The sequence below is a fragment of the Lipomyces chichibuensis genome (assembly GCF_038497645.1).
Source record: "Lipomyces chichibuensis strain CBS 12929 unplaced genomic scaffold V1513scaffold_2, whole genome shotgun sequence".
In the NCBI taxonomy this organism is placed as follows: Eukaryota; Fungi; Ascomycota; class Lipomycetes; order Lipomycetales; family Lipomycetaceae; genus Lipomyces; species Lipomyces chichibuensis.
The window spans coordinates 135,667-160,767 of record NW_027117454.1 but is presented as its reverse complement, the minus strand read 5'-3'; the positions used below and the strand labels follow the sequence as shown (position 1 = coordinate 160,767).

General features: G+C 46.7%; 10 protein-coding genes across 10 annotated transcripts; 6 read left to right on the top strand and 4 right to left on the bottom strand.

The window, feature by feature from the left end:
• Positions 1-25: 25 nt before the first annotated feature.
• On the top strand, positions 26-2,823 carry V1513DRAFT_436035 (uncharacterized protein). Its single transcript, XM_066896712.1, has one exon. It carries the CDS (start codon positions 138-140, stop codon positions 2,496-2,498), a length of 2,361 nt encoding a protein of 786 aa, XP_066756091.1. The 5' UTR covers positions 26-137; the 3' UTR covers positions 2,499-2,823.
• V1513DRAFT_436033 (uncharacterized protein) lies at positions 2,812-6,148 on the bottom strand. The gene is made up of 6 exons (XM_066896711.1): positions 5,994-6,148; positions 5,911-5,934; positions 5,720-5,826; positions 4,944-5,656; positions 4,615-4,895; positions 2,812-4,559 (listed from the first exon to the last, which is right to left on the bottom strand). The coding sequence occupies exons 1-6, from the start codon at positions 6,033-6,035 to the stop codon at positions 3,063-3,065; spliced, it is 2,664 nt and encodes an 887-aa protein (XP_066756090.1). The 5' UTR covers positions 6,036-6,148; the 3' UTR covers positions 2,812-3,062.
• A 1,028-nt stretch (positions 6,149-7,176) lies between these two features.
• V1513DRAFT_482378 (PCI domain-containing protein) lies at positions 7,177-8,881 on the top strand. The gene is made up of 3 exons (XM_066900388.1): positions 7,177-7,343; positions 7,399-8,010; positions 8,058-8,881. The coding sequence occupies exons 1-3, from the start codon at positions 7,302-7,304 to the stop codon at positions 8,841-8,843; spliced, it is 1,440 nt and encodes a 479-aa protein (XP_066756089.1). The 5' UTR covers positions 7,177-7,301; the 3' UTR covers positions 8,844-8,881.
• A 390-nt stretch (positions 8,882-9,271) lies between these two features.
• V1513DRAFT_436024 (uncharacterized protein) lies at positions 9,272-11,141 on the top strand. The gene has a single exon (XM_066896710.1). It carries the CDS (start codon positions 9,752-9,754, stop codon positions 10,931-10,933), a length of 1,182 nt encoding a protein of 393 aa, XP_066756088.1. The 5' UTR covers positions 9,272-9,751; the 3' UTR covers positions 10,934-11,141.
• Positions 11,142-12,812: 1,671 nt separating this feature from the next.
• Positions 12,813-14,826, top strand: V1513DRAFT_456178 (uncharacterized protein; the record flags this gene model as incomplete). The annotated part of the gene is made up of 2 exons (XM_066899558.1): positions 12,813-14,067; positions 14,120-14,826. The coding sequence occupies 2 exons, from the start codon at positions 12,813-12,815 to the stop codon at positions 14,824-14,826; spliced, it is 1,962 nt and encodes a 653-aa protein (XP_066756087.1).
• A 299-nt stretch (positions 14,827-15,125) lies between these two features.
• On the top strand, positions 15,126-15,966 carry V1513DRAFT_436020 (GAF domain-like protein). Its single transcript, XM_066896709.1, has 2 exons — positions 15,126-15,215; positions 15,286-15,966. The coding sequence occupies exons 1-2, from the start codon at positions 15,213-15,215 to the stop codon at positions 15,886-15,888; spliced, it is 606 nt and encodes a 201-aa protein (XP_066756086.1). The 5' UTR covers positions 15,126-15,212; the 3' UTR covers positions 15,889-15,966.
• Positions 15,899-17,324, bottom strand: V1513DRAFT_436018 (uncharacterized protein). Its single transcript, XM_066896708.1, has one exon. It carries the CDS (start codon positions 16,844-16,846, stop codon positions 16,133-16,135), a length of 714 nt encoding a protein of 237 aa, XP_066756085.1. The 5' UTR covers positions 16,847-17,324; the 3' UTR covers positions 15,899-16,132.
• A 925-nt stretch (positions 17,325-18,249) lies between these two features.
• On the bottom strand, positions 18,250-19,363 carry V1513DRAFT_456175 (guanine nucleotide binding protein, alpha subunit; the record flags this gene model as incomplete). Its single annotated transcript, XM_066899557.1, has 2 exons — positions 18,250-18,440; positions 18,502-19,363. The coding sequence occupies 2 exons, from the start codon at positions 19,361-19,363 to the stop codon at positions 18,250-18,252; spliced, it is 1,053 nt and encodes a 350-aa protein (XP_066756084.1).
• A 610-nt stretch (positions 19,364-19,973) lies between these two features.
• Positions 19,974-21,024, top strand: V1513DRAFT_95484 (uncharacterized protein). The gene has a single exon (XM_066900641.1). It carries the CDS (start codon positions 20,335-20,337, stop codon positions 20,896-20,898), a length of 564 nt encoding a protein of 187 aa, XP_066756083.1. The 5' UTR covers positions 19,974-20,334; the 3' UTR covers positions 20,899-21,024.
• A 1,562-nt stretch (positions 21,025-22,586) lies between these two features.
• Positions 22,587-24,194, bottom strand: V1513DRAFT_436003 (uncharacterized protein). The gene has a single exon (XM_066896707.1). The coding sequence runs from the start codon at positions 24,061-24,063 to the stop codon at positions 22,723-22,725; it is 1,341 nt and encodes a 446-aa protein (XP_066756082.1). The 5' UTR covers positions 24,064-24,194; the 3' UTR covers positions 22,587-22,722.
• Between the last annotated feature and the right edge of the window lie 907 nt (positions 24,195-25,101).

The following is a 25,101-nucleotide window of genomic DNA, read 5'->3' as shown; positions in this document are numbered from 1 at the left end:
CGATACGAACATTTTCTTCGCTCATGCTCGTGTACACCAACAGATGCTACTAACCGACCAACCCGAACCAAGAACCAGGCTATTCTTCATTTTTTTTTACTTTGGAGCCTAAATAGTTGTGTCATGACTCATGTCCGATGCGGTTAAGGTTGCCGGCGATAAAGGCGCCGAGTAATAGGTTTATTTGGTCGTCTCCACCGCCCGGTTGCTCGCACAACTCTCCATGTTCGGATCCGACACTCAATACCTCCTGGGTAAATTATGCAGTATCACCGCTGCACTGTCGATATTTTGGGTCGGATTCTTACATTCGAAAACTTCGGCTCGAGGAATATCAGCGCGCGGCCAATGACTCTAATTCGGACTTGCCGTCAGTGGGAACATTGTCAGAACAGCCTAGGTTTTTATTCGCAAAGCTCGAGTCGATTCGAAATCCTAGACAGAACGACGAGCAGAATACGGTTGATGATCACCGGTTTGAGGTGCTACGGCAATTGACAGACTCAGTACTGAAAGTAATCGAGAAATTGGAGGCTGAAGTTAAGGGACTGAGTGAGAGCCGTCGTGTACCGACAATTGAACAGGCCTATGCTGCATTGGAAGCTCGAAAGTACCGCCGTGAGCTGCTGCATCAAATTGCAAAACGTAGCTCGATTGGTCGCGTGCGATTCTATAAGGAGAGAAGGAGAGAAGAAAAAGCAGGGTTCTTGTTATCGCCGTACAACAGAGGCATAGACAAACACTTGAAAAAGAACAGTGAGATAGCAGATCAAACGGATGCCTTTGTGGATTGTCTTCGCTATTTGATTTCGATGTCTAATGGGCAAGCCGCGGAAGACGATAAGCGACAAATCAGTAAGCGGCTTTTTCGTCGCAAGAGCCAAACTTGGGATGATCTACCGCCATTCCCGCGAATATTAACGGCGGATACATTCATCGAATATTTGGGCAATCTTGTTGAAAGAGAGTACTTGAAGTATGGTATTAGTCACAGGAACGGTATTATAACCGACATCATAGTCCAACTGTTTAGCATACGGAACAGGTCTACGACAGGGTTACGAACAATCATGGCATACAATCTGGCTATATCATTTGCTGTCGACACAAGTAATTTGGGGATGGCCAGAAAATTATTCAATAATATGTACTTTGATAACGTTAAACCGGACGTTGACACATTGAATCTTCTGATGTCTGCCGCATTTCGTCCTCGCGTTCAGGGTTTGCCGATCAATCGTCAATTCGAATTTGTTTTGAGAACACTTGTAAAGATGCGACAGTTTGATGTTCAAGCGAACCGTATGTCATGGATTGTATTTTTGAAGTCCGTGAAAAGTGTTCCGCTTAAATTAGAGATTATAAAGCACATGCGATTGTCTGGATACGGGATAGACTCGTTCACAATCCAGAGTTTTATTCTGGACGCTTCTGACTACTTGGATATGACGCAACTAACCGATGTCATAATGGAGGAGTTTGCTGATCTCTGCAACAAAGCTCTCATGAACGTTGTCGTTCATAGGTTATTACGAGCTGATCAAATAGACAAGGCTTGGAACTTCGTGAATTACATGGCCGTTAAACGAGGAGTTCAACCAAATCTCACAACTCTGAACATCTTTCTCGAAGGGATGTTCAGGAAGGGCCGGTTAGACTGGATGTTTGGAGTTCTCTCCGCAATGGTAACAAAATTCAAGGTCGTTCCAGATGCCGAGTCATATCATCACTTACTTAGAGCAGCGCTCAAGTGTTCTTTCCATGTCAACATCAGCACAGTTTTGCATATGATATATGGCGTTGCACATAGTCAAGGATTGCATCTATCGCGGGAATCGGCCATGGAAATGTTGAAAGCTCAGGCATGGTTTCAGGCTTTAAAGGATCCCGAAAAGGCTCTACCTGTGTACTATGGTATTCCGAGACCATGCGCAAACAGGTCTTCAACAGCTACAATCCAGCTTCTACCAGACTTCCTTGAGCCTCACAATTACTATTCGCGGTCGCCATATACATTCAATCTCACAACAGTTCCCGGAAAAACTGAAATGAATCTATGGCAGGCATGCATGCGTTTCCTCGTGTGGGATGACGAAGCCGTGCTTTTTCTCGATAGAAAGATGAAAAACTTTACGGAAAGGTACATTCTAGCGCGTGCTCTCGGGATAAAGCCGATTTCGTCTTCAGAAAAGGAAATGAGCTATGTTGAGCTGCGTGGCCGTCTGCGTCTAAGGCCCTTGCCATGCGAGAATGTTGATCACAATGGATTTTTGGTGGGGATGTCCCAGCGCAGGCATTTTAAGAGTTTGATTTCGCGTAAATCGCATGAGCTTCTACAGACGTATTTGCGACAGTCGAACAGTTTGGTGAGGGAAGTGTACCATCGAAGAATCGCAAAGAAATTGAAGTTAGGATTTGATCAAGCGTCGGTGATAGAGGCAAAGGCATTCGGAATATTTACGCAAGAAATAAATAAAGGGCAGGACATCGGAAAATAAAGAATTGTTTATAAATTGCATATTTTGGAAGGGGCTATGTATTATATGACTGTATATATTGTGTATTATTGTATATATTTTACGTGACTTTGTATTGTTATTGCGAAGCTTGATTGGATTTGGCATACATGGAGCGCTGGAGTGAGAAAATTGAAACGAGAATTGTTAGAGCCGAACCACTTGTATCCATGATTTTACCACGCGACTCAGATAATTTGGCTGCAATGTTGCACAACATAGCTAGCAAACAACGACCGCCATAGCAACAGAGATGCAAGGTGGCCTTAACTATTAAGATCTCAGTGATCAATAATATGTGTGACGACTAATATTATTAAAGTATTAAATCGTTAGTAAATGAACGGTCGACCAATTTGTGACCGTAGTTTCACAGAGTCCAAGATCGGCCGAAGATCAAAATGTATAGACCTATTTCCAGAATGTAATTGTCATAGTAAATATTATAATACAGAATTAGGATTAGGCCATGTTACTTAAGTAGATAGACACTTTCCAAATGCTCTGTAACTTGGTTTCTCCCCTATGTACAAAAACTCATGTGTTCTAAAAGCGCGGCATTATATTTGCATTATCAGACAACGTCGGCTGTTGCTCCGACAGAGTGCTTATATTGTCGACCAGACCAAAATCGTCCATATCGAATGTAGTCCAGTCAAAGTTTGGTGGATACAATGGATTGCCATCGGCGTCCCACAACAACCATTCAAACGATGAGGCATCCTGCGTGACCGTGCCTCCCAGCAAAAAAGTTTCTATCTCGTGATCTGACATATAGGGAGGAGCAGACTTTGATGAATTGCTGCAATGGTGATGGCACGATCCGTCGCATGAGGATCCTGGGCAGGGTTGAAATTGCATTGCCGCGCTTGATACCGCTATCTGAGGCATAAGTAATGTGTTGGCCATAGGAATCGATGGTGATTCTATCGGCGTGGTCAATCTTTCCGTGGCCACTGTAGAAGATCTTGGATCACTTGACGTCGTTGGCATAGATAAAGGCATAGCAACCGCAACCGCACTTTGGGCCGCTGACGCAAGGGGTACAACGGAGCTTGCCTGCATGCTGTCATCAAGTCGCTTTCTTCTAGCAACACAATGAAGTACTGCCATAGTTGCCAAACGAGTGAATAGTTCTGCAACGTGGGCCAGCTTGCGGACGCTCTCGGACCGTCGCTGTATGTCGCTCAGAATCCCAGTGACTGATCTCATCAGCTGCAAGTCTTCCCGGCATCCAGTCTTAATAACCGAAATAAATAGCTCAAAAAACGGAGCAAATGGCTGAAAAATGAGACTCCACGCCGCCACGCAATCGCTGTGACTTTTGCATTCCGGCGCAGACAGTACCTCGTGAATAACGAGAATAGCCTTGCGGGCCGCTGTCAGAGCAATATCTGTGCTATGCTGCCAACCTTCTGGAGTATCGATGAGATCAGTGTTGTCTCCACTTTCGTCATCCGTTACACCTTTGCTCACGCGATGGATCATCGTCATGCATACATAGTACATGAACTCAGCCTGAGCAATCACCGCCCTGTATATCCCGATACCAGACGTGCGAGACTCGATGATCCATGGTTGAATATCTGCCCAAACATTCCGGAGTACGGCGTCAAGCTCTCGAACCGCTCGCCGCTTATCAGATGCGGTATGCCGTTGTGCGTGCGCAGAATATAAGCGTACGTAGACAGCATCATATACTTCTACCAGGCTTACAGTCGCATTACTCCGTTCGGTGCCAAATCTCTGGAGTTTTTGCGATTCCGTCTGGCAATCCACGTCTGTCGTATTTCGTTTTCGTTCAACGTCGCAGTCATACATAGGCATTGATGAGGTCCGTCCCAGTGTCAGTGAGAGTGTCTTTTCAATAGTGTAGCACTGCCAAAACAAAGATCGGCGTTCCTCAATTTCAATCTGGGATAGGCCACGTTCGAAATAAACTGCACTCTGTCGGTGAAGACCGAGTGTCTGAGCTAAATGCGAGCATTGCGAGATAAGCATCCAACAGAGGCCAGGGTGATATAACATCTCCGCTGCCGCAGCCTGCAAATGCATTAGTCGATAACACATCTCACACCGCATAAGACTATATACTCACCGCGAATAGAAGAGTCTGAACGTTAATGAAGTTAGCGGTGATGAATATTGACGGATCTTTTAGCGCAAGCCATATATTTTTGAACATCTTTTCTCGCAGAAAAATATCGCCGCCTTGAAGCTCCTTTTCCGGCCAGAACAGAACCATGGCCATTATATAACTAGAGCAAATTATTTTCTGAAGGCGCTGCGGCGTGTCAGGCTGATATACTTCGTCCCGGAGCATTTGCACAAAAGAAATCGAGCATTGCTGCTGAAATGGCAAAATAAACTCAATGTAGTCTAACGATATTAGATATTCATTCATATAGACTGGTAGAATGTACACACAATCAAAAAACTCTAGTCCTCGCTCTTTGGAGGGTAGCACCGGCGTATGGTCCTTTATGTCCAGCTCTTCGACCCAATCTACTGGTAGGAAATTTGAAGCAACGTAATCAAGCGATGCATCAAGCAGCGCCTTCATTCCAGGGCATGCAGGTGCCACAAAATCACTATGCTTGTCCTGCGTCTCTTCCACATTTTCCTTCGCGTCCTTTACACCATAATATTCCGAGTCAGTCCGCTGATGTTGCGTAAGCGCATCGTTCTTTCTCATTGTATTCTTCCCATAATCCTGTTCGTCTTCTCTGTCTGTCACAGACGAGATGAAATCTCTTTCGTCAGATTTGTCGCTGTCCTCATGAAGTGCTGTAGAAAGTAGTTGGGCCTCAATTGACATTGAGAGCAGTGAAGACTTTCCCAAATGCTGAAGCTGTCCCTTAATATTCGTCACTAGAGAATTTAACAGCTTGACACTGGCGAAATTTTCCCACGAAGCTGGTGATTGTGATTCGGAACTCCGTTTGCCATGTGATCCGATAGCCGGCACATTATCTTTGCGTCGTGGCGGTGTCCCCGTAAATAACGGGGAGTAAGACGCGGGCCCTCGCGCTGCTGAGATATACGATGTAGCGGTCGTGTGTGTGGCTGTCAAAATAGAAGTTATTGTGTCAAGTTGAGCTTGCATATGATCAAGTCGAGCTTGCACATTGTTATCAAATCTGATATCGCGATTAATACTCTCAATTGCCTGCGTGAAGTATAAAACAGCATTGTTCACGTACGATCCAGAGTTACGTCTCTTTCGCTTGCGTGCATCTGGCATAGTTCTCAGGCATCTGAGGCTCCGTGACGAACAAGATCCACACGGGTATTTCTTATCGCATTTGATCTAGATAGCAAGTATGAGGCATTAAATTGACTGACTGTCGCTAATCGTCTCCATCACTATTAACAATTCTCCTATCTAACTCACCTTTTTTAATCTACAGGAATCGCACTAGACGGGTAGTTGAGTAAATATCGTTGGGGTGGAATATCATATTCACAAGCACATACCGCACGACAAGATCCATCGTCGTCCTCATCTTCAGACCTCATTTTAGCGCTTCTGCGTCTAAAATGTAAAATATATGATAAAAGTAGACAGATTAAAGTATAAACAATGAAAGTGTGCCCCTTCGATAGCTCGTATGAGCCAAATGACAAAGAACTCTTCGGCTGAAGAGGTGCGGCTGATGTTGGGAGTTCGATCCCATCCCACTCAGCGAAGTGTTATGTGAGGTGCTTATCCGGTAAATATACAAGATTGGGGTCTATGACCCAGCACGGTTAGTTATATATCCAAATTTTATATATCAGAAATTATCAGTGATGCTAAACGAGAAACGAGTTTGCTTGTACGCCAATATCTATGCTATCTATTATTTACTGCCCAGCTATTTCATCGCTTAGCGCCCCTTCTGTCGATATCTGATATCCCTCAGACGACAGTATGTCTTTATCATCTTCAATACATCTAGCGGAATTGCCAACAGCAGCCACTTGCTCCCAGGTGAATCGTCCGTTCCGCAGTTCTACAATCACCCAGTTTGCAGATCTCTACTATAGCATCAATGTCGTCTCGAGCCTGAACGTCTTCTACGACTCCGCCAACCATGAAATCGCCCAACGTCACTAGTGACGAGCGGAATTCGTCTTGGCACCTCAACCTACAGTACTCCATCTCAGTCGAAGGTCCGCCGTCATCCTCTCAGCCTCATTCTTTGTAATGATGTGCAATCGCGTAGCCTCAATTGCATACGGCATTTCTTCAGTCTCCAAGCAATTGGACTACGCGCTAAACCCCTGACGGTTCCATCTGAGCACCATGTGCAACTCCTTGATTTGTAAATCATTGATCTTAGGTAGTGACTTGCCTTCATCTCCTCGAGGTGGCTTTATCATGACAGGACAGCTAATACTGGCCTCATGAATGTGGCACCAGCGGACGTAACGAACAACAAGTAGGAATAGACAGCGCATTAACTTGTAAAATATCATGCCATTCCGGTTCCCGCCCCAATTGACCGGTGCGGTTACTTTAAAATATCAACGAAGCATATTATAGTAAGACTTCTGCCATATCATTTTACGAGCTGTTAGTAGATCCGAGAGGCTTGTGATTAGGATGGGTTGGTGCGCTGGATAGAGTTTCAAGATTCCCAACTTTGGTTCTCAGAATTGCATCATGACCCTCAGGTTCGAAATTATTCAATCAATACGACGACAATCCACCATTTTTGATCAACCCTAAAGTCTGCCAATTTATCGACCAATTGAATCACTACGAAGTCATTGCACTAGTGTGCTTCTGTGATCTTCAAGATGTCCGACGACGATTTCATGATGGCCTCTGACGAGGAGAATGTAAGTCGTGCGATTCTAAACGCGTCGGCTTCATCAAGTTAACTATGTATCACAGTATGATTTTGAATACGAGGACGACGACTTAGCATCAAACTCCTCTAATGTAGACATCGAAAACAAATACTATAATGCGAAAGCATTAAAAGAAGACGACGATCCAGAACCCGCGATCGAAGAGTTCCTCGGAGTTGTGGAATTAGAACCGGAGAAAGGGGAATGGGGATTCAAAGCCTTGAAGCAAGTTGTCAAGCTTCTCTTCCGACGCGGGGAACATGAACGCACGCTAAAGTATTATACGCAGTTGTTGACGTACACCAAGTCAGCTGTAACTCGCAATTACTCTGAGAAGAGTTTGAATAATATCTTGGATTATGTCTCTGCTGGAACGACTGATATGACGTTTATGGAGACGTTCTATTCGACAACTTTGACTGCGCTTGAGGATGCAAAGAATGAAAGACTGTGGCTGAAGACGAACCTGAAGCTTGCGAAGCTGTGGTTGGATCGGGGAGAGTACAGCCGGTTAACTAGAATCCTGAAGGTGTTGCATCAAGCGTGCCAAATGGACGATGGCGGCGACGATCAGTCCAAGGGGACATATTTATTGGAAGTGTACGCATTGGAGATCCAGATGTATACTGAAACCAAAAACAACAAGAAACTGAAGGTAGAATTTACTTGATTCTGAGATTAGAACAAGGTTAACCAGCACAGGAACTCTACAACAGGACGCTACAAATCAACTCAGCAATCCCTCACCCGCGTATTATGGGTGTCATTCGTGAATGCGGCGGAAAAATGCACATGTCGGAAAAGCAGTGGGAAAAAGCGCGCGAGGACTTTTTCGAGTCATTCCGAAATTACGATGAAGCGGGCTCGTTACAGCGGATTCAAGTTCTCAAGTACCTGGTCCTAGCAGTGATGTTATCGAATACCGACGACATCAATCCGTTTGAGTCACAGGAAACAAAGCCGTACAAGTCGAATCCGCAGATTGCGGCCATGAACAGCTTGGTCGATGCATATCAGCGGTCAGATATTCACGACTTCCAACGTATTCTACGGGAAAATGGTGGCGCGGAAGGAACTAGTGGCGGAATCATGAGCGATCCATTTATCCACTTTTACCTTGACGACGTACTTCGTCGTATTCGTGCGAAGTTTATTGTCAATATGATTGCGCCGTATTCGCGAATAGAAATTGATTATCTAGCCAAGACTCTCAACATAGAAGTCGAAGAAATGGAAGATCTGCTGGTAATGCTTATTCTCGACGGCCAAGTCCAGGGCAAGATCGATGAGGTCAGTGGGCGGTTAGAAATCGAAGTTGCGCCAGATACCGGTGCTGAAGAGGCGGTGGCGGGAACTGAAAAACGTGAACGCGAGCAGGCGGCTAGGTTAGCTTCGGCGAATGATACGCGATTCAAGGCATTAGAGGCTTGGAGTGGGAGTGTTGAGAAGTTGTCACGGATCGCGTTTGGAGTTACTGGTAGAGCATAGATAAAGCATGTAACAAAATATGAAGGAACTAATTGTGCAAAACACATCCTACACAGGATAGTCGAACAACAAGCTTATTTGGCTTATGTAAACTACGCGGTTCTGAAAGCCGTGCAAAGTGCCCACGTCGTCATAATTCATTCCATTATCAGTTGTGGTTATTATATGTTCTCCCTCTTCGCTAGGTCGAAAATACAACATGCGCAAAGTCAACGGACGGATAAGCTTAAGAGTAGCAGATTATGAGTATGCACATGTGAAAGGTAAGATGCATACGCTCTGGTCTTGAATCCCAAAGATATGATATTATCTTTAACTCACATCTAGCATTGAAAATTGGCCTCCGTTTGTCCGCCCGGGAATAAATTGACCCTTTCCCTGAACTTGGCAGTTTATTTGCGATTAATCCGGGTAACGCCTTTCGAGACCCCTGATATTCTGTAACACTTTCCAACAGCGCCTGGAGAAACTTAAGAAACGCTTCGAACGGCGTGTGCACTACTCCGCCTGTCTCCTCAAATCCTCCTTTGCTCGTTACGACGGCACCCGGTCTTTCATTTGCCAATTTCGTGTTTATTGTTTTGTTGTTGTTTCACTCTTTTAGATTTACAAGGCTTTCGGTCTTAAATTTTTCCTTGTCTTTTCTTTCATTTTTTTTGCACATAACTTGATTTGTGGACGGCAAAAGCGGCGTAAAAGTAACGACTCCGTTGGTTTCAATTTATTGTGTATTATACATCGCCTGTTTTCAGATTTTTGTTTGCGTGATTGTTTTGTCTGCTTTATACTTGCTTTGTTATTCAGCATCAGATCAACGAGCGTGTCTAGTCAACCATCTCACTGGCTTGGATCTATATTTACAGTTGACTATTAATCTGCATCGCCACCATTTTCAAGTCCGTCAGATCATGTCATTCACCAGTCCAACAGCAACACCGTTTTCGCCACGTCACCGGCCGCCGCCAATACAAGTCCAGCACGCACAGGCCCCAAACCAGCGTGATGCGGCTGTGAGCTTCGCCCCGACGCCCGCCGCGCGAGCGTCGTTGCTGTCCAATATACGGACGCGGAACGAGAATCTGGGACATCCTCGCACGCCATATCCGCCTGGTTATTCGACACCCAAGAAGCAGCAGTACACCGAGGCCCCGTATGGCGTGAATTATTCTTCGCCGTCTTCGTCGGAGGAAGACCTTCGCGACGAAGCGAGGGAGGAGGCGGAGAGGCTTGATCCGCGAATTTATGCTGCGCTGCATGCGAAGCAGCAGGAGCTTTTGGCTACGAGCCAGTATATCGCGCAACAGCAGCAGCGCATCCAGCTGGCCATGATGAACGCTGCTCAGCAACAGTTGCAGCAACAGTTGCAGCAGCAGCAACAACAGGCGCAGTATTACCAGGATCCGGACGGAAATGTGTGGTTGATGCAGCCGGGCGATATGTACGCATATTCGGGTGCGTACGGGAACTATGTCACTCCGTCGCAGCAGTCATCGCCTCGAACTGGATCGCCGTCCAGTAGAACAAGTATGTACGGTGCAGAATATACCGGCGGTCTGGCGCAAGAACTTTATTCTATGGGTAACGGCAGTACATCGAGTTTGAGTTCGAGTAATGGAAAGGCGGGAAGAAGAAAGGCACACAAGAAGTCATCAAGTTTGTCGTCGGTGCAGTTGGCGCCACATGTTCAGCCAGGACAGGCCAAGAAATCTGTATCGCCGAGTCCTTTATCGACCCAGTTTGATGAGTATCGTGTCGAAGTTGGGACTCGGGCGTCGTCGCCGTCTAGTGACATGTCCGCGAACGGAAACAGCAATCCTTATGCGCCGATTCGACAGCCAATGATCCCCATCACTCTCGAAGAACTCAAGAAGTCGGTGAACTCGGACTTGAACTTCTGGTCTGTTGGTGTAGCGCGACTGAGAACGACTACGGAGGGCAGAAAGGCGCGCGGTAAAGTGCTCATACATGGCACGTGGGAGAAGAACTGGGTAAACGTAGATTTGAAGGAGCTGTGGGGAATCAGAGAGGAGGGAGTGAAAGGGATATCAGTGGTCGAAAAGGGCGTCAACGAGCTAAGTATGGAATCATAAAAAGATAAGGGAGTTTTATGCATGTGTTTCTATTATTATTTGTAGTATATTTTGTGATGTTGGTTTGTGTTATCGCAGCTGTTCATTGAAATATTGGACTTGGTATTTGTACAATTGGGCACCTTGGTCGTTTGAAATAAAACATTATGTGTTAATTATACATGTAACTAGAATCAGGTCTAAATGATATTTATGTAATATAGTGAAATGATGACGTCTGCGGAAGCTGACTCAGGGATCAACCCGTTGGCAATCGGCCCGGTCAGTATTGGTCCTCTTAGGGTAAACAATCCGCAGCTGCTTATACCAACGATACTATTCCTTCCTGGGCAACATTTCCGTATGCGGCGGGGGCCGCGCTAATGGCATTAATTCATGTTAAGAAAGTGCTCTAACTGCGCAATCTCGCCTTGTCTATGACATAACCGTATTATATGTTTACAGCAATGGTCCAAGTATAAAAGCCTTTGGAGTTCGAGCGGCGAGTCGGCGGAAACCTTTTACCGAGCTCCCCCCACCCGCCACCCCTTTCACGCGGGTTTAAAACGAAGTTCCAAAAGTGGGCACAAGAGCGCTTTCACGGTGACGTTATCGAGTGTGACGTTCGGCTTAAAGAGAACTATTAAATCTTCGTTGGATATTCGTTGCACAGAGTAGACCACATTAACCGACGATAGCAGTAATTTAAAGAATAAATTTGAGTATTTGATCTTGTCGAAATGGATGCATTTGCGCGGTTTTAAGTGGTCCAAACTTTGGATCCTACACCTGGACCTGGTTTTCCTACTAAGTTCGCATTAATTCTACGTGCCTGGGCGGCGATCCCAACTTTAGTACTCTAGTTAGAGGCGCCACACCCCGCGTCGCTTTCTCACTGTCCATTCCGAACCCGCCTCTCAAATATATCGCCGTTTCGTATCAACTGCCGATAGTCCCTCCGTATTTCATACTGCATTGATTGCTATCGAAGCAAGGGCGGAAAATATCCCCCAAAAATTAAGGTAAAAGGGTCACGGCGAGCGAAATGTCTGGAACTCCGCCAAAGTTGACGCGCATTTCAACCAGTCCGACCCCAGTACTGGGCGAGACTATCCCGCCAACGCCTGTCGATCCCGTGGAACAGCAGACAGTGCTAGCAGAAACAACTGCTCCGAGCGAATCACTCGCACTCCCATCGACAGGCGAGAAACCGTCGTCTAAACCCACAGCATCACCAGGATCAGGGACCTCGACCCCTCATCATCGACACAGACCGGCGCCGCTGCCACTGTATTCGTCCATGGCGCCACGATCACGGTCGCAATCGCGCGAGAGGGGAATATCCCCGGGTACGCGGTCTCCACGGTTGCGTGTGAGGTTCCCACTGGGAAACGACCCTTCTTCGGGATCCGTTTTGTATCCGAAGGACGACTCCTATGTGTCTGCGCCGGAAACACCGCCATCTGGCATCGTCTCACCGCCATCCGGAGCGGAGAGACAATCGCTTCACCAGCGATTGTCTTCCACTAATGCGAAGGAACGTGGTATGTCGCCACGGATGTCGCCTACATCGTCGGCAACAGATTTGCAGCTCGAAAGTCAAGATGAAGGCGCAATATCCAATGAAACGCGTCAACAACCAAAGAAAATTGGTAAAGCCGATGTCTTGCTAGAGGAGGACGAAGAAAACGAGAAATCGCCCTCACAATTGCGAAGTTCGGTAGAGGAAGACGAGGAGTCGCGACGGCTGCGGTACGCTTTGGCGAACTCGGGAACGCGCTCTGCGCCCGGAAGTGCCACGGGTTCACCTGTATTTGATGCGCATGACATTGAGCATGGGAATGGCAGTATTCCGGATTTGGATTTGGAGAAGCTTGAAAATTTGGATGGACTGAATAATATGCGGAACCCGGATGCTGGGGTCGACCCTTTGCATGAAGAAGCTCGGCAGCTGGTTCGGGCACATACTCTCAAGTTTGGTGGAGGCACGCCTGGTGCGGGCCCGGATGACCAATTTATGGTTGAGTCGGAGCCGATACCATCTGGACAGCAGACTCCGATTGAGCGAGAGGATTACGTGCCCCCACCGACGCATGTGAAGGGAGGTATTCTGTCGTCACTGCTCAAGCTGTACAACGACCAACAGCATCAACTCCATCATAATGGTGGTTCTCGAAATTCATTAGATCCATATGGATCGGGTGGAAACACTTCGCCAGCGGCTTCTGGTGTGAATACCCCGACACGAAAATGGTACAGCCGGTCGGCGAACGCATCAACTTCTTCATTAGCAGGTCTTATTATTGGAAGTGGACATGCATTAGCAGCGACTGGACGACCGGGTTCATTCCCGCACCACCACCCGAGTAAAAAAATGAAGGGTGGTGGGAAGAAACACAAAGTCCGGCTGGAAGACCAAATTCGCATTACAGTTCACATCGCAGAGATTTTGCAGCGGCAGCGGTTTATCTTGAAACTGTGCCGAGCGCTCATGTTGTACGGTGCGCCGACCCACAGGTTGGAGGAGTACATGAAGATGACATCGCGTGTGCTCGAGATTGACGGTCAGTTTCTGTATATTCCCGGATGCATGATCGTTTCGTTCGGAGACGCGTCAACGCATACGTCCGAAATGCAGCTTGTGAGAGTGGTTCAGGGTGTGAATCTGGGCAAGCTACACCAGACGCACACTATATACAAGGAAGTTGTGCACGACGTTATTGGTGTTGAGGAGGCAATGCAGCGGCTCGACGAAGTCATGAAGGCAAGTCTGCTGTACCATCCGTGGCTCTGCGTTCTAATCTTCGGCTTTTCGTCAGCTATGGTGGCCCCTTTTGCTTTTGGTGGCCGATGGATCGATATGCCTATAGCATTCCTCCTGGGCTGCATCGTCGGGTTTTTACAGCTCGTTATTGCGCCGCGGTCTGATTTGTACAGCAATGTATTTGAGATCACTGCTAGTGTCATAGTCAGCTTTCTCGGTCGCGCGTTTGGATCGATCAATGATGTAGATTTGTTCTGCTTTTCGGCGATCACACAGGGAGCCTTGGCATTAATCTTGCCTGGTTACATTATTCTCTGCGGCGCATTGGAGTTGCAGTCAAAGAATATCGTAGCTGGCTCCGTCAGGATGTTTTACGCTATCATTTATTCTCGTATGTACTTTCTTAACTTGTATATGTCGTATGAATAGTCTAACAATTATAGTCTTCCTCGGGTTCGGCATCACTCTCGGATCGGCAATTTATGGCTGGATGGACCGCAACGCGACCTCAAGCACAACCTGCCCATCTAGTTTATCTCCGTGGTATCGTTTCATCTTCGTGCCGCTTTTCAGCGTCGGTCTCGCGCTCGTGAACCAAGCGCACTGGACACAGCTACCTGTCATGGTGTCAATTGCCGGGGCAGGGTATGTCGTGTCGTATTTCTGTAATCTTCACTTTTCCCAGACTGCCGAGCTCGCGTCAGCGATTGCGTGCTTTGCCATTGGAATATTGGGGAACTTGTACTCGCGAGTGGGTCACGGCCTCGCGTTCGCGGCAATGCTGCCTGCAATCTTCGTCCAAGTCCCGTCCGGTCTCGCGGCCCAGGGTTCGTTAATATCCGGAGTCGCTGTCGCGGACTTGATCGTTTCGAACTCGACTTCGACGGCGACCGCGATCGCGATCGCCACGTCTACTTTTAACGTATCCGGCACGTTAACCACCATAACCGCGACCGTCACGGCGTCAACAACAGTCACGACGACGACAGCAACTGCGAGTTCTTCGAGTTCGGCGGCGTACACCACCGGTATATGGACGGTTGGTATGAATATGATCCAGATTAGTATTGGCATTGTGGTTGGGTTGTTTATCGCAACATTGGCTGTGTATCCGTTCGGCAAGAAGCGGAGTGGATTGTTTACATTTTAGAGGTGCTAGAATGTGTGAGTTGTGGTTATCATAATATAGAGTGGATATATGTTTGTATAGAATGAGGAAATGTTTTCTGGGGCTTTTACAAATGGTTTGGAACTTGTCATTGTCTGGGTAGATTAATAATACGGTGTATATATAAAGTAATCATATTATCATTGTGGTGTGTGTGTGGTCGAGGACTGTTTACTTAACGTTTAGGCCGGGCTACTTAGGTCTGGCGTCTGTATGATGTCATTTCAATGGACGTCGGACCTTAGACGAATTTCGAGCTAGCAGTGTTGCTCACGTCCACACCTACTTGAGGAAAAAGCGCCGGACAGCAGCACTATTTATATAAATATCTATAATACCACACTCCGCATAGTTGTTCGAGACCCAATATGGTACAACATATCTCCTTTACACTCCATGGACCCTGATTTTAGCTAACCTCGAGGTGTTACCGGCTTCTAGCAAGGCAATGTCCACCATGCTGACGCATCGACCTTCACAACCACAACCGACAAATCCCAAGTCTACGAAACGGCAATATCGTCCGCTGTCGCACTCTTCGAGTCGCAACGTTTCTGGGCGACCAACCTGGCGAACACGGCGTCGCTAATGTGGCACGCGTTCGACGCTCTCGGCATGCATGTAAATTGGGCCGGCTTCTATGTGGTGCAGCTGCGGCGGTGGCAAAAACACTCGGATGCGGATACGGAGGGGGATAAGGAGCTCGAGGGGGACAAAAGAGGCGGGAAGCGGACATTAATGCTGGGCCCGTTCATGGGCAAAGTAGCCTGCCAGACTATTAACTTTGGTCACGGTGTCTGCGGCACGGCGGCCGAGGCGGGAAGAACTATTGTGGTGCCTGACGTCGAGAAGTTTCCGGGACATATAGCATGCGACGGGTCCACGAAATCAGAAGTCGTCGTGCCGATCTTGGATGATGCTGGCGCCGTTAGAGGTGTTCTTGATGTAGATTGTTTGGTCCTGAATGGGTTTGATGAGACGGATGTGCAGTTTTTGGAAAGTTTGGCAGGGTTGATTGGACGCAGTTGTGAGTGGGATCTCTGAAATTAGAGTGTTCATTTGTTGTTAAGTTGTATATTAGCAAACAAGCTAAACGATAACCAAAGTGGGAGATCTTAACGCAAAAATGTGACCAAACCAAACCCAAAACTAACATAACGAATAACAAAGCCGATAATACAAATCCATTAACTCAGACACACCATCCTCTCGTACTCAAAAGAAACTCCTAGTATACAAATAAAATTACCAAACACAATGTACCGAGATATTTCGACAATTTCGCCGATCAAAACTGCATCTCACTAATATCGGTCGCGAGAATTTCCATCTCGGCCCGTTTGGCTGCTTCAGCTAAAATATCGACCTGCAGGCCAGGATCAGTTCCGAAATTTGGCGCCGGCGGTGGCCTGAGAGTGTATTCTTGTTCATACGACAACTCATCTTCGGTGGCGGCAGTAGTGATATGAGAATGAGAATGTTGAGGGTAATACTCCGGCTCTTCATGCATCGTCCACCGGTCGTCATTGTTCGCCGTATGCGCGCCCGACGGCGAAGGCGACAACCACGACTGCCGAAAGTCTTCCCACGGGGAAACCTGTTGCTGGGTAATCTCCAAAAGCGTGTCGTCATCATCGTCCACGTTATCCGTATGCTTGCCTTGTTGAATTTGTGTCAATCGTCTATTCCGCAGCATTCTCGCGAAAACTGCTTCCGGGGCAGGCGATCCAGTCGGCGAAGGTAACGGTGTGCGGAGTGAGGGATATTCGGTGTCAGTAAGCCCCGACGGGCACTTTGCTGCCGACGTCGGATAGAAATATGGCGTAGGAGGATCAGATGTATTTGGTGTCGTTAAAGTATGCGACATGGCGGAAGATAGCGACGTCGATGACGATGTGGCGGAAATCGAATGTCTCGGGACAGAATTATTATTCATTTTTGATATTGATGATGCTGTGATGCGTCTGGTAAAAGAAGGATATTGCGAGATGGGAATATTCATCGACGGCGTTCGACTTATGCAAGTATTCGCATTATGTAAAATTCTCGGGGACAGGCGAAAGTGAAGCGGGAAAATGCCAACTTGAGGTTGATATATCAGGTGCTCCGGATAACGTGTTCCTCAGCTAAGGAAATAACCACAATCGTAACGCAAAACCTTGAATAATAATCCACCAAAACCGAAAGTCGTTTAATTGCCGAGCGAATTCATACGAAACCGAAACGCAGGGAAACGAAATCAATGAGACAGGACAGGAAAAGGTGACAAAGAGAACTAAAGGTTGCCTAGATTTTACCTAAAAGACAGGTCGACACGGCGCGGCGTGGGCGGAGGGCGGAGGGCGGAGAGCGGAGAGCGGGTGGGGGTTTGGGTGTCGGGTGTTCTCGGGTCAAACTCGGGAATAACCCAAACGTTGTTGATTGAAACCCCAGTCCCGAGGTGGAAAATAAAATATTATTTTGAACATATTCTTCGTGGGCTTTATTTAACAATTAACATTGCCCAATGCCCATCCACTTGCCTTCGACGTTATACTTAATTAGTGTCAGGTTTTTACTTGCAAGTAGAAATGCTTTTGTTATGATGAAGCCTAGCATGGCGGCTGACGCGTTAAATGTTGTAAGGGGTATCCATGTGCTAGTAAGGCACTATGTCCAGAGCCTGACCCAGTCCACTTAGACTGAGCTTTGATGCCCTTCCGGCAAAATTGCTCGTCATCATCCCATACAATTTATTGCATATATAGGCTATCACATACACCATATTTTATATGGGAGGATTTATGTTGACACTGACTGGGTAATGTATGCGATTAATAATCTCGCCTTTCTTGTGGCCTCATGGCGTCGACTTAATCACAGTTTTTGTTGTTAGGTAGCTCCAGCCGCGCGGTTTTCCCCCACAGCCCGGCCGATCCTCTCCGTACTCTGCTGAATATGCTACGGCCACACTTCGTATTCCGTAGTCGTGCCTATTGTTAACTTTTAATAGGCGATGTATCCCGGTGAACCCATATTTTGAATGCAGGTCGTGTAAATTATTGTCAAGTTTTTAAAGCAGGCTGTGGTTCATCTCGTCCTGTGTGTGGTTTCATTCATAGTATCAGCTTGCAGGTCGTCCAGCTGTGTCGGAAATAAGACTATCAGAAGGATTTCTACTTATTTATTTACGCTCTTAAATTGGACATTAAGGTCAACGTAGTCCGATAGAAGAGATCAAGAAGAACTGAATTAGACTAATGTATAGAAAATATAAACATCATGAACTTAATTGGTATAATCGTGAAAGACCAATGGTTTGCAAGAACTTGATTAACGTCCAAACATTCCGAAATCAAAACAACATTATATAAACGCATCATTACTCCGATCCCGACCCCTCCATTATTGTCGAAACGGTTATAGTTATATCAGACCACTAATTCTGAGGTTTTCTTGTATGATGATATCGTTTACGGCCGCCATTACGAATTTGATTTGGGTGGTGTCTGTGGCGCAGGTAAAGTGCGTGTAAACCTGCTTCGTGTCTGATTTGTTGAGGTTTACGAACCTGTTGAGGATGAACTCGCACCCCTGGTTGTAGTCGTTGTCATCCTCTGTATCAATTGTTAGCATGAAATTATATGATGGTTTTTAAGTACAGAAATGGAGACTTACTGTCGTAATCAGGGAAGTATATTCGTAGCGGGGAGGTTTTGATCTTTTCTCTAAAGATATCTATTTTGTTGAGGAACAAAATAATCGACGTTTTGATAAACCATCGCGAGTTGCAGATCGATTCAAACAGCGTGAGCGCCTCATGCATGCGATTGACGCTCTCGTCCTCGAACAGCATCTGGTCATACTCCGAAATCGCAACCAGGAATAGGATGGTCGTGACGTTCTCGAAACAATGTATCCACTTCTTCCGCTCCGATCGCTGGCCACCGACATCGAACATGCGGTACGTGAGATCGCCGATGAGGAATGTTGTCTCGGTTATTCCGGTCGTCTTGACGCGCGACCGCAACACATCCTGATCGTTTGGGATGTAGTACGGGTCGGCTATCCGCTCGATTGCGTCAAAGTAGTATTTTGCTGAGTCGTTAAGCTGGTACTCTCTTCCACGCCTGTATGTCTCCTGTACACCATCGTCCGCCCACAGAGATGCGATGGCGGGGCCGACCTCGGCAGGGAGGCACTCGCCTTCGATCTGGTTCGGGAGATCGTACACCAACCGGGCCTTCCTCGCATTCGAGAGATCAGACAACCCGATCCCAAGACTATCCATAGCTTCGACAATGACCTTCATGCTCTGAACCGTGTTTGAAAATATGATCTCTCGAAACGACAGCCGCTCATCCCGTGAGTAACCACCTTCGTGGATGAGCTTCATTTGCTTGATGATGGTCGATTTGCCCGATTCGCCTGCGCCAAGGAGGAGCATTTTGATCTCATTGCGCTGCATGATGCGGTCCCTCTTGATCTGGTTCTCAATCTCGTCGTTGCGGGCCTTGCCGGCGACGTCTTCAGTGCTCATTCCGCAGCCCATTTTCGATTATGAATGTCAGGTTAATTAACACGACGATGTGATGTGATTAGATGCAGAACGACAAGATAAATGGAAGGGCAAGATGGATATGATATGATATGATAAGAAATGAGAAACCTCACGCGAACCGACGCGATTTGGGGAGAAAAGGTGAGGAGTGGAGTAGCACGCGAGGAGAACCATGTCCAGGCGCGTCAGTAAGCCCAGACAAGAGAAAGGACGTGGGCACGCGCCACTAAACGAAAGTGAGTGCTTTGCCCCGCCATTTGTGGCCGTCGGAACTTGCCTGACAGTCTCCTTTTTGCAACGAATTTCTCCGCTGCCTGCCCCATTCTAATTATTCCATATTTCCCCATGGGCACGCACTCTGCAACGAATGTCATATTGCGGCCAACTTAGTGCTAGAACCAGTCGAAAACACGAAATGTCATTGCTGCCCGCTTCACAGTTGTGATTTAACCGGGCCTCTGTCCAGCACGTGCCAGGCCGCTGGCCCCTGCGCCGCGATCCGGTAACCTTCTTCAATTAGCACGACATTCATTACACGCCTGAGGGTAACGTAGCAATATTTTTCCCATCTAATCATCTAACGTTCTACGTTCTACAAGTTACGAAAACTGTTGACCATTATACTCTTAAATTAACCCCATGCCAGGACGCAATTTAGGGCTGTGTCGAATACGAATATCGGCAGGTTTTCCCAATATTCGATATTCGTATTCGACAAACATGGTTTAGGTCGAATAATATCGGCTCGAATATTCGTTAACTTATTCGATCGAATATATCGCCGCCAATCTCGTGACATCTTAAATGAGTTAAAACATTTCCTATTAAAGCCTAGTTATCAAACCGCAAACCTATATCTAACTCTCGCACCCGAAGTCTTCTACCAGCGCTCAATTCTTTTCTATAGTTTTGTATACGATTATCCAGAGCTTATTGACTCTCATAGTTAAATGGAAACCAGAGGGTATCGCCAAAACTATTTCGCCCTCAATGACGGCTACGATAGTGAAGTTTTACCAGAAGATCAGCTGTCCAACAGTCCAACTCCTGGGCCATCATCTAACCCCATGTTCGGTCAAAGAGAACTCGATTCTTTGATTGATATTAGTGATGTCGAGGTTTTACCTTCGGATTCCGTTTCGCAGCCGACTCGGCAACCTGATGGTGATTCGTCAATTGTTTCAAGGCCTTCGGTGGATATCGTGCTGCCGTTAGTCCGTCCTTATTCAGATAAAAAGAAGGCATGGTTTTGGGCGTATTTCACTCAGAAAGAGATTGCACATGAGTGGTACGACCAAAAGTATAAAAAGCGGAGAACCACGGATACGCGAATCCAATGCTCTATTGTGGATGAACGTACTGACATAGTGTGTAACTGGCATACAAGTGATTCTAAACGACACGCGTCGACCAGCAATATGACAAATCATTTGCTGCGAAAGCATTCGATCATGAGCCCTGATGATTTACCCTCCGAGCCGGTGAAGAACCGAGAACTTAGCAGCGGCAGTTAAAAATATGCTCAGAGAGCTGGATCTAGGGCGTAAACTACTTACAATTACGGGTGACAACGCCAGTAACAACGAACGCATGGCTTTGCAACTATATCATGACTTCCAACAAAATCTAAACGATGAACCTCTCTTCCGTGGTCCAGATAGCTATATTCGTTGCCTCGCCCATGTTCTTAATCTCATTGTTAAGGACATTCTTCGGGCGTTGAAGTCCGGCACGGTGGAGGACGCCAATAATGTTTGCGATAGTTTCAAGGACGAAGGAAGCAAAAGTGGAATGACGTATGCAAGATTAACAACCTCCCGGACAAATTCATCGAGTATGATGTCGACACCCGGTGGAATTCGACATTCCGGATGTTAGATGATGCTTTGCATGCTAGAGAACAGGTGAATAGAAGGAATTCCCTCCCTTTACGACAAGAGATTGGGTCCGACTTGCGCAGATTCATACGGTACTTTCCAAGTTCAACGAGTTCACTCTCTTCGTATCTGAAAAGCGACCGCAGATTAGTCTAACGGTCGCAATCTATTACGAACTGCATGATCTGCTCAAGGACGCTTCGGAACGTAAAGAAACTTTCGAAATTCAGGATGAAGATCTTGCTTCAAGGAGGTATGAAAAAGTTTCAGAAGTATTATACTTTCATGGATATGTCGGACACGTATTACACAGCGCTTGTTCTAGATCCCCGCGTAAAAGGTGATTGCTTCTAGCCGAGCTCGAAGATGAGGCCGTTGGGCAAGGAATTCTCGACGCTCTCCGTGAAAACATTCATCGCGACTATCCAGCCAATGCGATACAACCTAGTCTACTGCCGGCCGCGCGAACTCCAGATCGCGGGACCGAGTTTAAAGACGTAGAATCCCGAATGTTGCAGAGGCTACAGCCTCTGAATCAACCTGCACGCTCCGATATTGATAACTATTTTGACAGCCCCCGAGTCGGCGTGAATGACACCAAGGATCCGAACTGGCTGTGCAAATGGTGGCGGGCTCATAAAGACGAGTTTCCCCGGATGGCAGCCGCTGCCAGGGACTATTTAGCAGTCCCGGCTTCAGAGGTGTCGGTGGAAAGAATGTTCAATGTAGGAAGGGATATATTGGCGGTGCAACGGAGGCATTCGATGAAGGCCGAAACTATGCGCATGTTGATGTTGATGGACGCGACAAGGCAACTCTAGCTTCTTGTTCTCTTTTTCTCTTGTTCGCTGGTCTTCTTGTCTTCAACACAGAGGTAAGGCGCGTACAGGCAGAGCCACTTCTACAGTGTAAAATCGTGCGGCACTAATCTCAGCCTGGCCAGGATGGCGGGACGCTGGTATTGAAGACGCCGACCAAATCGGACAACTATTGCTATAACTGGCTAAATGTCTGTATACGAAGGCTTAGTCATTCTTGCAGCTTAAATCCCCAGTGAATTCGTTTCTCCGAGGCTGATTATGTAATACTATGTCGAATATCGAATATCGGCACGATATGTCGAATATTCGATTCGACGGTCGAAGATTGCTTCGAATAATATTCGATATCGGTATTCGACGTCGGGGGATTGGCCGATATCGTATCCGACGCCGATAATCGGTCGAATAATATTCGGCAAGTCGAATATCGTCTACAGCCCTAGATATTTTAGGCGATATCGTGTCCAGCCCTATGTGGTATTACATAGCCGTGACTGCAAGAGAGAAAGTAAATATTGGATTCGATTTCTATTCTAGCTACTTTCCAATTTCTATCATAAAAAATAGCAAACAAAGTAAAATACAATGGACGTCGTTCTCATTCATGCACCACGAATTCAGAGTGTCATATAAATGAGTCTCAATCGTCAAACGAATTATCCGCTCTAAGCCGCTTGTACTCCTCCCAGTTATCCAGTTTTAGTTTATCTAGCATCGCTTGCCGTGCTGAACCCTTGAGGAAATAATTGCGACCACCCAGATTGCCTTTGCCCTCGGTCGTTGTCCCTTCCTTAACATTATCCGAGTCTTTGGTACCGCCAACCTTGAACTGACTGAACGCAGGAGGGGTGAGTGTATACCCACGTAATTTTCCCTCTTCGAAAAGACGAGTTATGTCCTGATCAATGTCACCATGTATTAAATTGCCTACGTACGACAGTAGAAACAGTAATCGCTGAGCCCCCTGTCGTGTGATGGCGTATGCAGTAGTTTTCAGAGTAAAATATGATGGTGCGAGTACCCGTTTCTTGCCAAACTCTTGATCGGTCAACCCATAATCCTTCAGTGCTTGACCGAGGCTATATTTGCTGCCACCCTTGAGAATAGCACCGTCCGGAAGATCAGGATCGTCCCATTTCAGCGTGACATCGTGGTAATCAGGATGGGTGCCGTGTCTCCACGAGCCCAGGTACAAAATATCCCAATCGAGGCCGTAAGGAGCGTTCGCGCGCTCGTACTGTGACGGCTCCGTCACCCGTATTTTTGAATTCTGCATCTGCTTTGACAAAGTTTGCATTGTATCCTTGATATTTGGATTCCAGTCGAGGTCATCCTCCAAGATGAGTATGCTGTCCATATCCGATTCGAGAAGATATCTCCACGCATTTGCGTGAGCACGATAGCAGCCTAACACGGATGGCCGTATATCTCGCGGTGCTTCGTCTGGGATAGCTTTGTGGGACACATGTGAACCGTTGACTCCTGGGCTGAGTTTCAGTCTGAGGCCAGAAGACGACGCGAGAAGGTTCATTGCGTCTTGTCTGTCAGTGCGATCCGGCATAGAGATGTACAGGATCTCGCCGAAGCCGAGCGAGGCATTGCGAGCGTGCATTGCCAAAGCCGCTTGATGTGATGAAGACCTGAGGTCGACTGACTCGGCGGCGACGGTTGAGGCGGCGGACGACGAGGAATTGAGGGAGAGGTGGGAGACACCGAGGGCGATGATGGCGGTGACAAGCAGAACGGAAAGGATAGTGGCACGCAATGGAACCATTTTCACAAATGGAACCATTTTTGTAGTCATCCAGGCAGTTGTTGCCATCGGCCAGACAACAGCTCTGGTTCTGTTGAACAGACTGAAAAGTGGAATGCCAAAGATTATATAAGTGGAATGAGGAAATTCGTTAAATAAGGGCGATACAGAGTCAGACGCGGCAGGGGGGAAATTGCGTTGGTCTAGTAGCTGGACTGCTTTGGCCATGTGCGGCAAAAGCCAGAAAATGAAGGACCATAGCTACAACACACGAGTTATATTAACACCATCACAATAAACTCTTTAAAATATATGAAGATATATATCCAAAGTAAATAATCTGTTATATTATAAACATGATTTCGTATAAACTGCAGTAAACTTTATTGTTAGTTGATAAAAGATTGGGCAAAGCAGGTACCAATTTTGTTTTACGTGAGCGAATTAACTCGTAAACGCTACTTGTCTTTCTAAAAAAAAAAGTAAGTGGCGGCGGTAGGCACGGCCTGCGGCTCATGTAGCACCGACCGCCAGTGTGTATTACCACAATACCCTCAGATGCGCACTTGTCGGCTATTTAATACGGGGGCTTTGGACTATTAAGTCTACTTCTCTAACTTGGGGGTTACCTACGTTCGTATATCTAATATCCATATATCCGACATTCGGCTAATATTCCACACAATAGATATCTTACCGGGTCTTTCTGTGCACCTATTTGTTTTGTGTATGATAGTTGAGTTGAATCGTCCTGTCCAATGCATTGCATATCAGCCGCAAACATGTGCGCTGCAGCTGCTCGTCCAGTACATTTAATTTTAGGCTAAGCCGCCCGCAAACTTGTCAGCGACATGGTATCCCTGACATCATCACTTCGTATTTTTTATTCTGCAAACTCTGAAAACCCGGGAAACTTGAATCTCATTAGCAGTGCTATATTTGCCTAGTCTTGAAGGGTAAGGGTAGCAAGTCGCGAATCTAGACCGCCCCGTAAGGCCCTAGTGATAGTCTGGTAATCCGTTTGTTGTCGCCAAGAAAACAAAAAAAAAAGGAAAAAAAAAAGAAGAATTCATCACAATTATATGTATATCTGTAAAAATACAAGAAAGCCGCTAACACATAATGGTGTAAACCTTTTCTAGTCGACACATTTCTGTTATTGTTCGTTGGATGGTCCTAACTTCTGTCATCCCCATTTCATACCTTTCTTGTCTTCACAATCACCAACCAACCCTGACAGCATTGGACTAGGCCCGCGTTTGAGTT

What these genes read in the sequence shown, in the direction of transcription:
- V1513DRAFT_95484 (XM_066900641.1), top strand. Translation starts at nt 20,335, where the DNA reads ATGGAAACCAGAGGGTATCGCCAAAACTATTTCGCCCTCAATGACGGC.
- V1513DRAFT_436018 (XM_066896708.1), bottom strand. Translation starts at nt 16,846, where the DNA reads ATGAATATTCCCATCTCGCAATATCCTTCTTTTACCAGACGCATCACA.
- V1513DRAFT_482378 (XM_066900388.1), top strand. Translation starts at nt 7,302, where the DNA reads ATGTCCGACGACGATTTCATGATGGCCTCTGACGAGGAGAAT. An exon ending in TGGCCTCTGACGAGGAGAAT is followed by an intron (nt 7,344 to 7,398) that starts GTAAGTCGTGCG and finishes TATGTATCACAG; the next exon opens with TATGATTTTGAATACGAGGA. An exon ending in AAAACAACAAGAAACTGAAG is followed by an intron (nt 8,011 to 8,057) that starts GTAGAATTTACT and finishes TAACCAGCACAG; the next exon opens with GAACTCTACAACAGGACGCT.
- V1513DRAFT_436024 (XM_066896710.1), top strand. Translation starts at nt 9,752, where the DNA reads ATGTCATTCACCAGTCCAACAGCAACACCGTTTTCGCCACGTCACCGG.
- V1513DRAFT_436033 (XM_066896711.1), bottom strand. Translation starts at nt 6,035, where the DNA reads ATGAGGTCTGAAGATGAGGACGACGATGGATCTTGTCGTGCG. An exon ending in ATTCCTGTAGATTAAAAAAG is followed by an intron (nt 5,827 to 5,910) that starts GTGAGTTAGATA and finishes CTTGCTATCTAG; the next exon opens with ATCAAATGCGATAAGAAATA. An exon ending in TTCAGACTCTTCTATTCGCG is followed by an intron (nt 4,560 to 4,614) that starts GTGAGTATATAG and finishes ATGCATTTGCAG; the next exon opens with GCTGCGGCAGCGGAGATGTT.
- V1513DRAFT_436003 (XM_066896707.1), bottom strand. Translation starts at nt 24,063, where the DNA reads ATGGCCAAAGCAGTCCAGCTACTAGACCAACGCAATTTCCCCCCTGCC.
- V1513DRAFT_436035 (XM_066896712.1), top strand. Translation starts at nt 138, where the DNA reads ATGCGGTTAAGGTTGCCGGCGATAAAGGCGCCGAGTAATAGGTTTATT.